Below are 14,637 nucleotides of genomic sequence, written 5' to 3'. Positions count from 1 at the left end.
CCAAAGGTCTAAAGGTGAGAGCACCTTAAACCCTCTTTATCTGGCGTGTTCTCACGGGTTTAATTGGACCGTTTGACTGACCCAAAGGTCTAAAGGTGAGAGCACCTTAAACCCTCTTTATCTGGCGTGTTCTCACAGGTTTTATTGGACCGTTTGACCCAAAGGTCTAAAGGTGAGAGCACCTTAAACCCTCTTTATCTGGCGTGTTCTCACGGGTTTAATTGGACCGTTTGACTGACCCAAAGGTCTAAAGGTGAGAGCACCTTAAACCCTCTTTATCTGGCGTGTTCTCACGGGTTTAATTGGACCGTTTGACTGACCCGGGTCACTGAACTGTCTCCAGAACCTTTGAAACCTCTTAAAGCCCCTTTAGGAGTCGGGTGGTGGTAGTTTGACCGTATCAGCAGTGTTCGACCAGCTTTCCCAGCAGCTTTAAAGCTTCTTGCTGAACACACAAACGTCAGCAGAAGCACTTGGTTCCTGTTGGCTGATTTATTGGTGCCACTTCCTCAGAGTCGGACCCGCTCGCTGCTCCTGGAGGAGGTTTTTGTTGTTTTCGGTCTCTTCTGCAGCTGATTCCAGCTTCTGTTCATCACTGGGGTTCAGGACAGTCTTCAGACTCCCTCTGGGCTTCCGTAGTGTGTTCACTCTGTTTCCTCCGTTCTGTCTTGCAGCGCTGAAGGCAGCCACGTGTCGGGCCAGAGTAACGGCCGGGACCCCCAGGCGCTGGCGAAGGCGGTCCAGATCCACTATGACACCCAGCACACCATGTACTTTGCCTGAAGAAGCGCCCGTCCACCTGTGGATTACCTCTGTCTCTTCCCCCCTCCTCCTCTCTCCTTCCCTGTGGTCTCTTCTCTTCATCCTCACTCTGTTCTCTGATCGGCACCAAAGCGGCTCACAGAGGGGGGGGAACAGTTTCCAGCCAGCGTTCCCCGTCCCGCCGCCATTTCAACCAGCAATCCAGCACTGCGAGCTCCGCGGAGCGCCGCTGCACACACACACACACACACACACGTTGAGCCATTGTTTTGATTGGTTTTGGTTTCCTCTCTTTGAATGTCTGCACTCACGTGTTCGTCAGATACACGGAGCGAGCGAGGAGCGCCGCTCCCCCGGCTCAGCAGGACTCTGATCTACTTTACCTCAAAGCCCCTCGGGGCCAAATCTGTCACAAGGTCTGGGGTTTATGGGTGGTGGGGAGGGAACTCTGCCTGAACAGAGACGGCGGGGACTCGACCTTTTCAGAACGATATATTACATATATATAAATATATATATATATATATACATATATATATTTTTCCTTTTTATGAGCGTGTTTGAACTTTTTCTCCTTTTCGGTCTTTTACAAGCGAGGTGACCTGGGTGTCCACGCCCATTGCTACTTTCCTCCCGTCTTATCGAGGCGTGCGTGCGTGCATCTGTACATACGTGTCCTGCTGTATGAGTGTGTGTGCATGTGTTTCATGGCAGGCCACTGAACTGTAAAGGGAAACCACGGAGAGAACTGCTGTAAATGCCTCAGATTGTTGTTTTATACAGGACAGAAAGCATATATTTACACGGATGGATCCACCCGGACCCTCCGCTTCAGACGCTTTCAGTCGCTTTGAGGTGGAACTGGACCCATTTGAAGCGGTGGGCGAAGCCGGGTCGGCGTGCAGCAGTGGCGGCCCCGGTCGGGCCCGTCGACCCGTTCGCGTTGGCTTCCGGTTTAAAAGGCGGGATCTCGTTCTTCCTCGGACCCGACCGGATGGTGGCACTGCCGGGCGCCTCTGGACTTTATTTCCTTTCGGCCTCCTTCACTGGTACCGGCCAATTCATTGCACTGACCCGGGACGCTAGGCAAGCAACGGAGGGCACTGTCGATCTCTCGTACCTTTATGCATTTATACATACAACAAAGCAGATTTGTAAAAGTTTAATATAAGATGTTTTGTGGTTATCTTAAAGCTGTTGTTTAGATTTACTAGTTTATCATTGATGTTGTTGTTGTTGTTGTTGTCGATGTTACTATTGTGATGACATTTTAAGGTTGGCAGCAGAGCCACTTCTATAGTTAGTGCGACTTCAGGAATAGACGTTAGCTGTGGAGCTGCAGGTTAAAGGGCGGCGCCGGGCTTCTTTGTAGCATTGTGGCGAGGAGGAGGAGGAGTTGTGTGGCCGGCGTGAGATGGATGGAGACAATCAGGACCGAGTCGATGGTTTGTTAAAATCAGTTGGATTTTTAGACTTTTTAAAGCTGTTTTTCTTACCGTGTGTATTTGAAGTATACCCATCCATTCATTTGGTATTTTAAGGCCCTTTTTTAACACTGGATTAAACAGCACTGCCTGGTCAGACACTGGGCGCAGTGACGCTGGCGCCCCCTGGTGTTGAGATTGGATGCTGCAGAACGGGGAGGGGAAACGGTCGCCGTGCACGCCTCATCAGGGCGGCCCGCTCACTTTAAAAACCCTTTTGTAATAAACCACCCGTAAAGCAGCAGGTTTACTATGAATGAGTTTGAGCACCTTCCTGTTGAGGGCGTGCGCGCCGGCGGGAGGCGGGATTAGTTCTGAAGGTGTTGGACGTCACCAGCTGATCGGTCGCTCCCCGCCTGTGACATCATAAAGCAATATGAACCCAGATCCAGACTTCAGACACACAAAGCTATACCTGTCCTCATCGTGGTCGTCTGTCTGTTTTTTTTACGTTTTTATCTTTGGTTTCGGTTAATTTGCTCGTATCAATCAGTGGGAATGTGCATTTGGTGGAATAGTTGTAGACTTTAGACTATTTCCTTTCAAGTAACTGATGTAGATTTTGCTCGCCTGCATGCCAGAGTATCGTCCTTTAACATGAAATAAAAAAATGAACTTTTTGAATCATATTTATTATGAGAAAGAAAAATCTTTTTGGGGTAAATGTTTCTCAGTTTATTAGTGGGACTGTTTTAGTCTAGCGATTTCTGTCCCGTGTGTTTTAAAGGCTCCATTTGGGAGGTTTCTGAGGGGGGGGCGGGGGTGCGGCTCTTTGCGTCGTGTTCAAATCCAAACGAGGTACTTTGTTTAAACGTGGACCCGTTAAAGAGCCCGCCCCCCCCCCCTCTGTGCCGGGCCACTTCCGGTATGGCCCTGTGGCTGCGCCTCCCGTTTCCATGGCAACTCCGACCCCTCACGACGCACTTCCTCTGTGTGGCGGGGTCCCGGCGGCGGAGCAGGATTACCTCTTTTTAATCTTTTTAGAGCTCCCTGCTCATTGGTCGGAAAAGAGAGCGTTTAATTATTTTTAAACTTTGATATCTTGTTATATCTGAACTTTGTAACTTTGTGCTTCTCATTTTGTTTTCCTCTTCGGTTCCTGTTGGGGGGGCGTTACAGCTGTTTTTATTATTTCTGGCTCGGTGAGGAGGGCTCCTCTGATTGGTTGTGAGGGGCTGCGGTGGCTCCGCCCCCAGAGGGCCGCTCACTCGCTGTTATTATGTGACTTTTTTTTTTTTTTTTTTTTAGCCTGCAGGGAAATCTTGTTAATGTGCAAAGTAATAAATCGGTATTTTATGGCCATAAAGCAGACGTGTCGTCATTATTTGAGCTTTTTATTGATCTGACCCCCCCCTGATGAACTGTTTCAGCACTCTGACTCCCAGCTGTGGCTCTGAAACTCCAGATGTTCAATAAATGTTGTGCAGAAACAGCTGCAGATATCACAGGTAATGCAGAATATTACTTTTATATATAATATTATCAGATAAATAATGATGTCACAGCAGTTCCTGGATCAGTTATCAGAGGCTGGCTGAAGGATTTCATTCGTTAACTTCATCACCAGAGATGGCTGCTCCACACCTGGATGTAAAAGACGTGCTTTTGGTTCCGTTTGGATCAGAGCGCTGAGTTGAGTTCAGTAGCTGACAGTCGGCCCATTTTAGCCGAATGGAGACGCTCTGCAGCATCCGAACCATCGATCAGCTGAACAAAGATCTTCTTCCTCTGGAGAAGACTGATTCAAACCTGCTGCACCTGAACGCAGCATCAGCACGCTCTGCTCTACCAAACGCCTCGGGGCTGGTTTCAGGACTTTTCTTATTTCTGACGTCACTGTTCTACCTGCAGGAAGCTGGTATGAGATCAGCTGCCGGGTGCAGCTCAGAGTCTGAAATCCAGCTGCACTGAAGAAACATCTGGAGATAAATGAGCACCGTGGAGGGCTGCATGTCCTTTTTTCAGGTTCACAAACTAAATAAATGAGAAGTTCTTTCAAAGCAAATCGTCTTTAATGACACTCGAGTCACATGAAACTTTGATGTAAAACTTTATTTAACCAGGAAATGCATCTGAATTAAAGCTTCCAACATGAGGCAGAATGTAACAGAAACATGACCAGCTGCAGCCAGATGTTCCTGCATCTGTTTCCAGCTGTTTAATCTCAGGAAACTCTCCCACAGCTCGGTCCGGGTCAGTTAAACCTTCCTGAGGAAGAAGATGGAGGCATCGACACACTCTGCTCTATCGAACGCCTCAGAGTAAACCAAACAAAGCCGGAACCTTCCTGAGGAAGAAGACGGACCTCAGAGCATCACAGAAAATAAGCTGCTGGATGTGAGGCTTTAGAATCAGCTGTCTGGTCCAAATGGGCCTCATGTGGGGCTGAGATCTTTGGGTTTTACTCCAGAACCATTAAACCGGACAGCAGCTTATTTTCTCCTGCTGTTCACTCACAGAGACACGGTGCAATAAAAGGTGGAGGCAGCTGGAAACGACCCAAACAAACCGGGTCCGTTATCGCCGCCTCACCTGCTTCCTGTGTCCTGGCCGGTTGTCATGACCACGGTTACCACTGAGCGCCGAGGCCTCTGCAGAGAGGAAACCCGAGCCGCGGATCTTGATGTCGGGATGTTTAATTCATGAGTTGGCTGCTCTCAGATCAGCCTCCTGTTTGGGCTCGGCCATCTTTCTCTGGAGCGAACACGTTTCACCTGTTGCTCTGTTCCTCTGAGCTGCCGCACAAAAGGAGGCTGATTCTGTGCAGCTGGGCGGAGCGGGGGGGTAATCCCACTGAAGAGGCCCCCCATGTTGTCTTTGTTAGCTGAGCCACTGACACACTCCCTCCCCCTTTGTTGGCTCCCCCCTCCTCCCCTCTGCTGCTCCGGGCAGGTCTGAGGATGGGAGGGACGCCACTGAAGCGCCACTAACCCACAGGTCTGACCACACGGCCCTGATTTGTTATTTATACCCTTCCTGGAACCAGACTGACCCATTTGAGCTGCTGCTGGAGGAGGCTGAAGTGTCCTCGTCGAGGCTCAGAACCCGGCGCCGCTCGCTGTGAATGAGCTCTGCTTTTCTTTCCAAACCGGGCTTCATCTGAGCCGCCGGAGCGCAGAAACCTGCAGCTTTGCTTTGTGCTCAGGAGGAACTTTAATTCCCAGCCGGACTGGAGCTGGGTTTCTGTTGAGCAGAAGGTAAAACGCGTTTATTCGGCCTCGCTGTGACGGGATACGCTCACAGCGGCCTCAGCCCGGGTATCAGGTTCAGTCTGATCCGTCTCAGTAAGGCTACACCAACCACTCTGACACTGGAACAAACTGCAGCTCCTCCGTCCTGCAGCTGGAACCAGAAGCTCAGACCCGTCCGTTTGTCTGGGCCCAAACCGATCGAACCCGGGTCTGCGGACCGCCAGGCGCCGGCTCGGCTCAGCCTGCTCAATAATTCAGTGAGTCAGTCAGGAATGAAAAGGAGAAAGTGAGCTGGAGATCGTCTGATGAAACGAGCCGAAGCTGGGAGGGCAAAGAGAAGAAGATGGCTGCTGACCTGCCTTTAAGGAAGAGACTGTAGGAGCAACGCGAGCCAGGAAGAGAAGAAGAAGAGAGCCGTCATCAGGAGACAGAACCTTCCAGAAGAAGCTGCCGTCATGGTGAACACCGGCATGCAGCTGATCAGCTTCACCTGCGCCGTGACGGGCTGGATCATGGCCATCGCCGTCACCGCCCTGCCTCAGTGGAAGGTGTCGGCCTTCATCGGCAACAACATCCTGACCTCAGAGATCAAGTGGGAGGGCATCTGGATGAACTGCATCTACCAGACCACCGGCCACATGCAGTGCAAGACCTACGACTCCATGCTGGCGCTGCCGCCCGACATCCAGGCCGCCCGCGCCCTCATGTGCATCGCCATCTTCATGGGCTGGCTGTCCTGCACCGTGTCCTGCTGCGGCATGAAGTGCACCACCTGCGCCGGCGACGACCGCCGGGCCAAGGCGGGCATCGCGCTGGCAGGCGGGGTCCTGTTCATCCTCACAGGCCTGTGCGTTCTGATCCCGGTGTCCTGGACCGCCAACACCGTCATCCAAGATTTCTACAACCCCAACGTGCCCACGATGCACAAGCGGGAGCTGGGCCAGGCCATTTATCTGGGCTGGGCCGCCGCCGTCATTCTGATGATCAGCGGCGCCGTGCTGTGCAGCACCTGCCCGCTGATGGAGAGGGACGGCCGCTACCGCAGGGGCTACATCGGCCGCAGCTTCGCCAACTCGCCTGCCCTAGCACCAGATCCACCCAAACCCATCACCTCCAACAACCTCCCACTGAAGGAGTACGTGTAGGGGGGGGGCCGGGGGCAGGAGCTGGGGGCAGGAGGGCAGGAGCCAGGGGCCGGGGGGAGGAGGCGGGGCAGGAGCCGGGGCAGGAGACCCAGAAATCATCTTCCAGATGTTTCTGTTCCGCCTCGTGAACAGCTGGGGGGGGGGGGCTTCTCCTCTCAGTTATCAACAGATTGAAATCTAAATATTTTCTGATCCATTAAATCTAAATTTTTTTATCTCTGTCATGTTTGTCTTTAGCATTTCGTATTAACTGTTCTTTACAGCAGCACCTGAAAGCAGCACCGTGCTGCCTTCACTGTCAGCAACATGGTGCGTTTCTGCAGTGAATTCTTCCTCAGATGATGCTGTGACTGAGTTTGTGTTGAAATGTGAAATAAAGTTTGATAAGGAGTGTTTCAAAGCTGTCGTCCTCTTTCGTGTGCGTGCACGTGTGCACGTGCGTGTGCATGTGTCCTCCTCTTCCTCGACAGTCGGAGGTTCAGCTCAAAGTTCTGGAGCAGTTCTGGGACCAGTTTAGCTTGTTTCAGGAGCTTCACTGCGACTGCATGAAGAAGGAAACTCTGCACAGAATATCTGGAAGAACACAAAGTTTACTGATTTTAGATTTTCCAAATGTCTTTGAAACTATTTAAGAAGCATTAATAAAAACATTAAACCTGACGTAAAACTCTGAAATGTTTCAGTCTAAATGCTGATAACCAATGAAATAAACTCTGGTTCCAACGGTTCGGAGCATCAGGACTAAAATCAGCATCCCCAGATGTTGTTGCTGTGAACAGCTGGAGGAGAAGAAAGGGTTTGATGCTGCGAGGCAGCAGTGACTCAGAGTCTAACTGCAGTTAAAACTGTGGTGACTCCACACAGACGAGTTTAATCAGATGCAGATTTTTTAAGATCATCTTTGCTTCGTTAGTGAACTGGAACCTGAATAATATAATAACTTATATAATATCCTGGTGAGGCTGTAGAGTCCAGCAGCAGCTGGATGTGCTTAATGATCCTAAAAGTGACCCTCGTGGTGCACCATAGCTGACGTTCTAATGTTCAGAAAAGCTTCAGAAACAGAGACTCAAACGGGTCACCAGGTGGGAGGAGTTCCAGATGATTTTATGGGATCTGATGGTCCATCAGCACCAGAACTGAACACCTGTTTTAGCTGTTTCTGTGCCGTGAGACATTTGAAATTCTGCCTGAATAAGATATAAACTGAAGCTGAAACATGCAGAAGAACTGACAGAAGAACTCATCGAAGTGGACCGGTTCTGTCCCCGAACGTCAGTCCTTTATTTTTCTTTCTTTTCAAAAGATGGAGAAAACACTGAAAGAAGTTTAAAACCTGCTTCTAAAGCTCCTCCCTGTTTCTGATCTCACCTGTGATTCGCTGCTCTGCGTCCGGAGACTCCAGAGACTTCCATCTGCTGGGAGCAGATTCCAGCAGCGACAGCTGATCCGGTCTCAGCGTCTGCAGCAGGGTTTTCCTCCGCAGGAATCTGAAGCGCCGCTCAGGAGAAACACGAGCAAACCGCAGCACAGACACGCACAGGTCAGCAGGAAGGATACTGTCGTCTGTAGTGGCGCTCGGCGTCCTGAAGCCACTCCAGCATGTCGGCGACTGATGGGACGGCGGCGGATCGCTCGGTCACAGCCGGCAGACCCAAACCTCCAGCGTTCTGCAGCTGCAGGAGCGCAGCCAGCTGGTTACTGACGGCGTCTCTGACCGACTGCAGGCTGCACCTGAGGGAATCAGACTGTCACTCAGCAGCTGAGGCTCCTCTGACGCTCTGACATCAGCTGTGAAAACCTTTTGTTTTTAGCTGAAGGAGCCACAGAGAACAACAGTGTAAAAGACCGCTGTAACAATGAGGAGCGAATCAGTGAAGAAGACATCCATCCTGACCGCTCTCAGCACACATGGAGCAGTCAGAGGAGGAAGCAACATCTGGATATTTAAAACAAGTAAAACTACAGAGAGAAATACTCATTAGTAAAGTAAAAGTAGAAATAAACTTAAAGTACCCGAGGCAGAGTGATTGGCCCATTTCTTTGTGCATTTACATAATATTATTATCATTAACAAATGTTCTTCTGGTGTTTTTTACGTGTTTCTATACATCTGAAATTGGCAAACTGTTCTCAAGCAGACAGATGTGTGCAGCTGTGTCGCTGGAAATGAACATGAGGTAGAAGCTGCTACATCCTCTGTGAACAGCTCCTGATTCTGATCATTTTTACTGCAATTTGTGCTTTAAGCTGCAGGAGAGAAGTGGGCGGAGCTCATTAACATATTCATGTCTCCTTTCTCAGAGAAGTACCAGAGGTGCATAAACTTTGAGCCCCATGCCTCCATCACCTGTTAATACAAGGTTTGGATGTTAAACTGGAAGAACAACGTCCCTGATGAACGGGTTTCATTCCAGGCTGAACATTAACCTGCAGATTATGGTAATCTTTTTGTCTCTGGAACAGATTTATCTTGTCAGAGACTAAAAATAAGAAGACAAAATAAACTTTAATCCCTCTGGCGGATCATGGCTGTTTTAAGGTGAAAGTCTCCTCACACCTTCAATCGTATTTTCCTCCATCTAAGAGATAAAATCCCTCCTGGCTGCTCATAATCACTTCATCACAGATCACTGACAGATCTGTGCAATCTACTCAGACATAATAAAACTGCAAAGATTAAGAAACTGCACTTTAACAAACCTTAAACAACACAATCTGTAACTTGTGAAAAACACTAACGGAGGTCCTGCGAACACTGAGGTGCTCAAGTCAAACTAATCTACACCAGCAAGCTTCTCCTTCTCTCTGTGCTTTACTGTATAACAGCACAACATGTAACAGACCTTTGAAATAAAAAAGATTCACTTGACATTTAGTCATAAATTTACTTGAATGTGAGAAAACTCTTTCAGAGAAGTACCAGAGGTGGATCAACTTTGAGCCCCATGCCTCCATCATCTGTTAATCTACCGAAGGGCTCCTGCAGCAGGCCGATGTCACCCTGGCAGGTGCTTTAATCGCCTGTCGGGTCTGCGGGGCTTTGCATCTGTTGGTGTGTCACTCACATCTTGTCGCTGAGTTTTCCCAGCACTGTGTCGGCGGCCTGCAGCAGCTTGAAATGCAGCCGCTCCTGCAGCTCCGGGAAGTCTCTGAGCGGCGTGCTGGAGATGTGCACGCTGGACAGAGCCCTCATCTGCTCCGCCAGGTTCCCCAGAGACTCCAGCAGCGGGCTGCACTCCGCCAACGCGCTCCTCCACACCTCCCGGTTCGTGTCCAGCGTCTCGAAACCTCTCCGCAGCGCCTGGTGAAGGGAGCTGAGCGCCGGGTTGGACATATCTGGGGCCTCCGGGTGAAGCTTTGATGTTCTTTACCTTCAGTCTGAGCGTTAACGCGACTTTAAATCACTTTACACCCGCTTTTGATGACTCTCCACGCTGCCGCACATTTCTGCCATATTGCCTGAACTCGTTTCCGGTCTCCTGATGTAAACACTGACGTTTGTTGCCTTTGAGACACCTTAAAAGTAGGAGATCTGAGCTCTCCCGCCACTCTGAACTCCCACTGTTCACGTTCGATACACTAAGAGGAAAAACAAAGAAGTCTACTTTTATTTATTTACTAATAATGATCATATTCACGTTCTTCTGCCATAACTTATATAATTAACTTAAGTAAGGACGCAGCTTTGTGTAAAAAGTACTATGTCCAATGTTATACTTGAACAAGAATTAAAAATAAAAAAATATTATCTTGGTTGCTTTTTTGGGAGAATATGCAAAATATTAACTGTATGAGAAACTTTGAAATTCGATTTCTTCTGGCTTTTTTTCCGAGGTGGTGATAAAAATGTCAAATTCCCAGCTGTCCGGGAATGCCACATCTGATGTGCCCAGAACAGCTTTTTCTTGACGTAAGTAAACGTGCGTTCTCATTGGCTGACTTCGTTGGCCCCTCCTCGCGCGGACATTTGAAAACGGCTTTGTGAAGGAGTCAGAGTACCGAGGACGTCGAAGAAAACAGTGTCAGGTAATACATTGATTATCAAACTCACGCCAACACGATTAAACTAAAAGTTGGAACTAATTTAAAAGATTAAAAACTAACTTTATGATGAATAAGCGCGCGGGAGCTGCTCGTGTCCACGCTAACAAGCTAACCTGTTAGCAGCTAACAGGTTAGCTTGTCTGGTGACTCCTCACCGGAACTTCGTGACCCTGATGGTTCATGTTTGTGTGAACACGTTATTTTGTTCTGTGTCCGTGCAGACATGGCTCCAAGGAAGAGGACCACCAGGCAGCGAAAGAACAACCCAAAGTCCGCGAAGCTGGAGGCTTTTCTGGAAGATTTCGACAGCGAAGGTAAAAACTGGCGGAAGAAACTGAGCCTTCACTCGTTTACGTCCCTAATGAATGTTTAAGGTTACATGTTCTGTTGATGGTATGTTCTCATGGATGCAGGATATGGAAACATTGAGGGAACAGAGTAAATATAAGATGTGTTGTCCCAGTAATGTGTTTAGGGCGGCTTTAAAACGACACCACAGCAGGTTGTGAACCTTAAACCTGTGATTCTGAGTCCATTTCAGGTGCAGAAACTTTTCTTATGAGCTGAAGCTGTCCTGGAGCACCTGGGGGCTGATATACCTCCGTTCATGACTGTATTCCTGCACCTTTTGTGGCCTTTTCAACAGAATAACAGCCTCCTGTGCACATTCATTCTTAAGGCAGCGCTGTTCCGTCCCACAGTAACCCTAAAATAATGATTATTATACAATTATTTAGATCAATACTGAGATCCTGATTATTTATCAGCATGATTTTGCAGTTTGTTTTCGGATGCTTCAGTAACTGAGCTGCTCCTGGTTAGCGTCACTCGCCCTGAATCCAAAGTGTTCCCCCACAGAGGATGAAACCAGCTGTTTGGCTCCTTCAGAACATCCGACTGAACGGTTTCTGGGTCACAAGCCGCAGGGCGGCGTCCTCCTCCTGCTCCCGTTTAACCGTAACTTGAGCTTGTGATGCGATCTTCTGTGGGACGGCGTGATGAGGTCACGTTACAGCGAGTCCTGTTGCAGTGCGCCTTCTCCGGTTAACGTCCCCGCCGTCGGTTTCACAGAGCTCTGTAGAAACAGCCTTTTCCATCGTGTTTTACCCTATTTTATCATCATGTACTCGATGACAGAAGCGTCTCTCAGCTGGTAATTAAACCCGTTTTAAAGGTAATAATCTGCTGGTTTGTTCCCGCAGTGAAGACCCGAGTTGGACAGCTGAAGGAGAAGATCAACCAGCTGCTCAAAGATGTAGACAACAGCTACAACATGGCGCTGATCAAACTGCCCAAAGCGGTGCGGCAGGTGGTGTGGTTGGAGCACTGCAGTGAGTCTGTGCACACGCACGTGCACATCGTGTAAAAACGTTTCTGACTAAACGGTTTGACTAAAGCTCTTCGTTCTGTGTCTGCAGAGGCCGACAAACCAAAGCCTGCAGCTGTGGACAGCCTGAAGGTGAGCGCGGCGCCCGTGTGACATCATCAGTTCCAGCTGCTCTGCGCCGCTAAAACCTTTTGTTTCTGCGCAGAGAGAAGAGGAGGCGGCCATAGTGGAGAGCGTCGTCGCCGAGGATCACGCCGTCCTCATGAAATCCGTCAAGAAAAGTATGTTCTTCAGGAAGCTCCTGAAAACCCAGCTCTGAGAGAGCATCTCCTATCCCAGCACTTACCTTGTACTTCCCTCCCCCCTCTATCTCTGCACTTTATCTTTCTGCACTTCCTTCTATGCCTGCACCCTATCTCTACTCTGTCCCCTCTGACAGAGTCGGACTCCTGGGTTCCTTCTATGTAGCTTATTGTTAGCTTTTTATATAGCTGTTATATCTTCATCTGTAAGTCGCTTTGGATAAAAGCGTCTGATAAATACAGAAACAGAAACTCTGTGCTTGACCGAATAGTTCATAACACATTGTTCTGCAGTTATTTCAGTTTTACTCTGACTTTAAGGTCAATATTGAGAATCCTGGCACACAAAAGAAAATCCTTGGTGCAAGAAGGACCCAAAAATTAGCCAAAATTCTACAAAAAAAGGTCACATTTTGTCTAAAAATGGATTTGTCAACCAACATTTCACAATGATGTGGTTGATGATGCGCCTTTATGACAACATCTGGACTGAAATAAACCAAATAACTGCTAAAAGGTGAATAATAAAGTCTTTCTGCTCTTCCTTCTATGCCTGCACCCTATCTCTACTCTGTCCCCTCTGACAGAGTCGGACTCCTGGGTTCCTTCTATGTAGCTTATTGTTAGCTTTTTATAAAGCTGTTATATCTTCATCTGTAAGTGGCTTTGGATAAAAGCGTCTGATAAATACAGAAACAGAAACATAATCGGCACTAACTGGGATAAAAACTGAGAATTCAGACAGAAATTCAGAAAAATAGAGTTTACAACATAAAATGATAAATGCAGAAACATGTTCCTGCAGTTTTTAAGTTACCCTGAAACGAAACGCTGATCCCGTGCGTTCTGTGACCCGCAGCGGCGAGGAAGAAGGGCGGAGCCAGGTCCAGCTCGGACGATGAAAACACCCCCAGCACCACACGGAGGGTAGAGGCTGATTCTCTTTGAGTGTCGGAGCTTCGGTGGTCGAACATGTTGGCAGCGGCTGCTTTTCTTTGTCTTTTCAGGGCAGAACCGCCAAAAAGCCCCCGACCACGTCCAAAAGAGCGAAGGCGCTGACGGTCAGCAAGCAGAGCGCCGCCATCAGACGGTGAGTTCAGGCCCGTTTGTGCTCGGTTCAGAGGCTGAGCAGATGCTGACGTGTCTCTGGGTTCAGGTCCAACAGGAAGCCGTTGGTCACTCCTGCCAGGAGCATGCTGGACTCCTCCTTACTGATGGGGCCGACGCCTCTCATCACGCCGCGCTTCGACCCGAGGTGAGTCGCACCTGGACTCTAACCCTCTCTGTGGTTCTGGTTCTGAACGGGCTTCTCATTGCTCAACGCTTGGTCCTCAGACTCCCGAAGACCCCCGCTGTGAGAGTTCCTCGCCACAAAGAGCGGGTCTACAGCATCTCGGTCAACGGCTCGCCGATCGCTGCAGGGAGCGAGGACATCGTCATCAACGTCCCCATCGGTAACGGCGAGGTGAGTCTGTCTCTGGACCCGGTTCTGTTGCAGCTGGACAGAACCTAACTTGTGCTGTCACTGCAGAGCGTTCAGCTGCTGGCGAGCCAGATGGACTCTGTGGACCTGTCTCTGCTGGATGAGACGGCTCTGAGGAGCATTCGCCTGCTGCAGGTAAAGCTCCGCCTCTGCAGCGCCGCTCTGTCCCGCCGGGTCTGGTTCTGATGCTGTTCTTCCTTCCGACAGAATCGCCTCACCTCTCTGTGCGGGACGGCGGAGTGACCCGACCGGCCCGGATCCACAACCCTTCCAACAAAGCCTCTTTACCTTTAAGCTTTTCTGTTTTTATGGTTGTTTCTCAGATGGTAGATTTTATAATAAGTTAGATTTTATTAGAACTTGTTCTGATCCATTGAGCGTCTTTAAAAGGTTTCTGAATGGTCGGCTCTGACTGAACCTTCGTTTCAAACTAAAACCATGAAATGAAGTCTGTTTCGGAGCTGAGATGATTTCCTCTTGGAGGACTTGAGCGTTATGGGATGGATGGATGAGGCTGATGTTTCTGTAACTTCCTGTTTCAAACTTTAATCTGTTTTTCTGGTGCTGCTGAACTCTTCATTCCATGTTTTTATGAAAACATTCACATGTTCACTGTCTGTAGAACTGATGTCAGTATTTTGAGCTCTGAAGGTGTTTTTTTTGTCTGTACATTTTTATTTTTTACCTTTTAAAATCTTTACATCCATTACTTCATGAGAAAAGCAGCAAGTTAAAAGAAGCAAAAATAAATTTTACACTGAAACAGGAAGCAGCTGCAGAGACTCTCTGAAACATGTTGAAACATGAACATAAACCCAGAATCTGAGGCAGAAACCGAGTTTTTATCAGTTCTCAGCAGCTTTAAAGTGAATCTCTGGTCTGAGCTCCTTTATTCT

General features: G+C 48.8%; 4 protein-coding genes across 6 annotated transcripts in view; 3 read left to right on the top strand and 1 right to left on the bottom strand.

Moving 5' to 3' along the window:
• Positions 1-3,552, top strand: part of ago4 (argonaute RISC component 4) — a 40,281-nt gene extending 36,729 nt beyond the window's left edge. For all 3 annotated transcript variants that reach the window (XM_072371190.1, XM_072371189.1, XM_072371188.1), the window contains exon 19: positions 675-3,552. In XM_072371190.1, coding sequence (XP_072227291.1) covers positions 675-783 — 109 coding nt within the window. In that variant the 3' untranslated portion in view covers positions 784-3,552. The remainder of the gene's footprint in view (positions 1-674) is intronic.
• Positions 3,553-4,917: 1,365 nt separating this feature from the next.
• On the top strand, positions 4,918-6,582 carry cldn35 (claudin 35). The gene has a single exon (XM_072371227.1). The coding sequence runs from the start codon at positions 5,893-5,895 to the stop codon at positions 6,580-6,582; it is 690 nt and encodes a 229-aa protein (XP_072227328.1). The 5' UTR covers positions 4,918-5,892.
• Positions 6,583-6,690: 108 nt separating this feature from the next.
• On the bottom strand, positions 6,691-10,089 carry airim (AFG2 interacting ribosome maturation factor). Its single transcript, XM_072371228.1, has 4 exons — positions 9,651-10,089; positions 8,143-8,316; positions 7,954-8,072; positions 6,691-7,155 (listed from the first exon to the last, which is right to left on the bottom strand). Exons 1-4 carry the CDS (start codon positions 9,917-9,919, stop codon positions 7,115-7,117), a joined length of 603 nt encoding a protein of 200 aa, XP_072227329.1. The 5' UTR covers positions 9,920-10,089; the 3' UTR covers positions 6,691-7,114.
• Positions 10,090-10,524: 435 nt separating this feature from the next.
• On the top strand, positions 10,525-14,042 carry cdca8 (cell division cycle associated 8). The gene is made up of 11 exons (XM_072371220.1): positions 10,525-10,611; positions 10,851-10,943; positions 11,832-11,960; positions 12,048-12,088; positions 12,162-12,237; positions 13,118-13,185; positions 13,266-13,348; positions 13,415-13,513; positions 13,594-13,723; positions 13,790-13,876; positions 13,949-14,042. Exons 2-11 carry the CDS (start codon positions 10,853-10,855, stop codon positions 13,982-13,984), a joined length of 840 nt encoding a protein of 279 aa, XP_072227321.1. The 5' UTR covers positions 10,525-10,611; positions 10,851-10,852; the 3' UTR covers positions 13,985-14,042.
• The last annotated feature ends 595 nt before the right edge of the window (positions 14,043-14,637 follow it).

This window comes from Leuresthes tenuis, unplaced genomic scaffold, assembly GCF_036924035.1.
Source record: "Leuresthes tenuis unplaced genomic scaffold, fLeuTen1.0.hap1 SCAF_18, whole genome shotgun sequence".
NCBI lineage: Eukaryota > Metazoa > Chordata > Actinopteri > Atheriniformes > Atherinopsidae > Leuresthes > Leuresthes tenuis.
The sequence above is the reverse complement of the archived record's forward strand: the minus strand, read 5'-3'. Positions and strand labels throughout refer to the sequence as shown.

Coding starts and splice junctions, on each gene's coding strand:
- cldn35 (XM_072371227.1), top strand. CDS start 5,893: ATGGTGAACACCGGCATGCAGCTGATCAGCTTCACCTGCGCCGTGACG.
- airim (XM_072371228.1), bottom strand. CDS start 9,919: ATGTCCAACCCGGCGCTCAGCTCCCTTCACCAGGCGCTGCGGAGAGGT. Junction 8,073..8,142: donor GAGCGCCACTACAGACGACA/GTATCCTTCCTG, acceptor GCGGCGCTTCAG/ATTCCTGCGGAGGAAAACCC. Junction 7,156..7,953: donor CGCAGAGCAGCGAATCACAG/GTGAGATCAGAA, acceptor GTGTTCTTCCAG/ATATTCTGTGCAGAGTTTCC.
- cdca8 (XM_072371220.1), top strand. CDS start 10,853: ATGGCTCCAAGGAAGAGGACCACCAGGCAGCGAAAGAACAACCCAAAG. Junction 11,961..12,047: donor GGTGTGGTTGGAGCACTGCA/GTGAGTCTGTGC, acceptor CTGTGTCTGCAG/AGGCCGACAAACCAAAGCCT. Junction 12,238..13,117: donor CATGAAATCCGTCAAGAAAA/GTATGTTCTTCA, acceptor TGTGACCCGCAG/CGGCGAGGAAGAAGGGCGGA.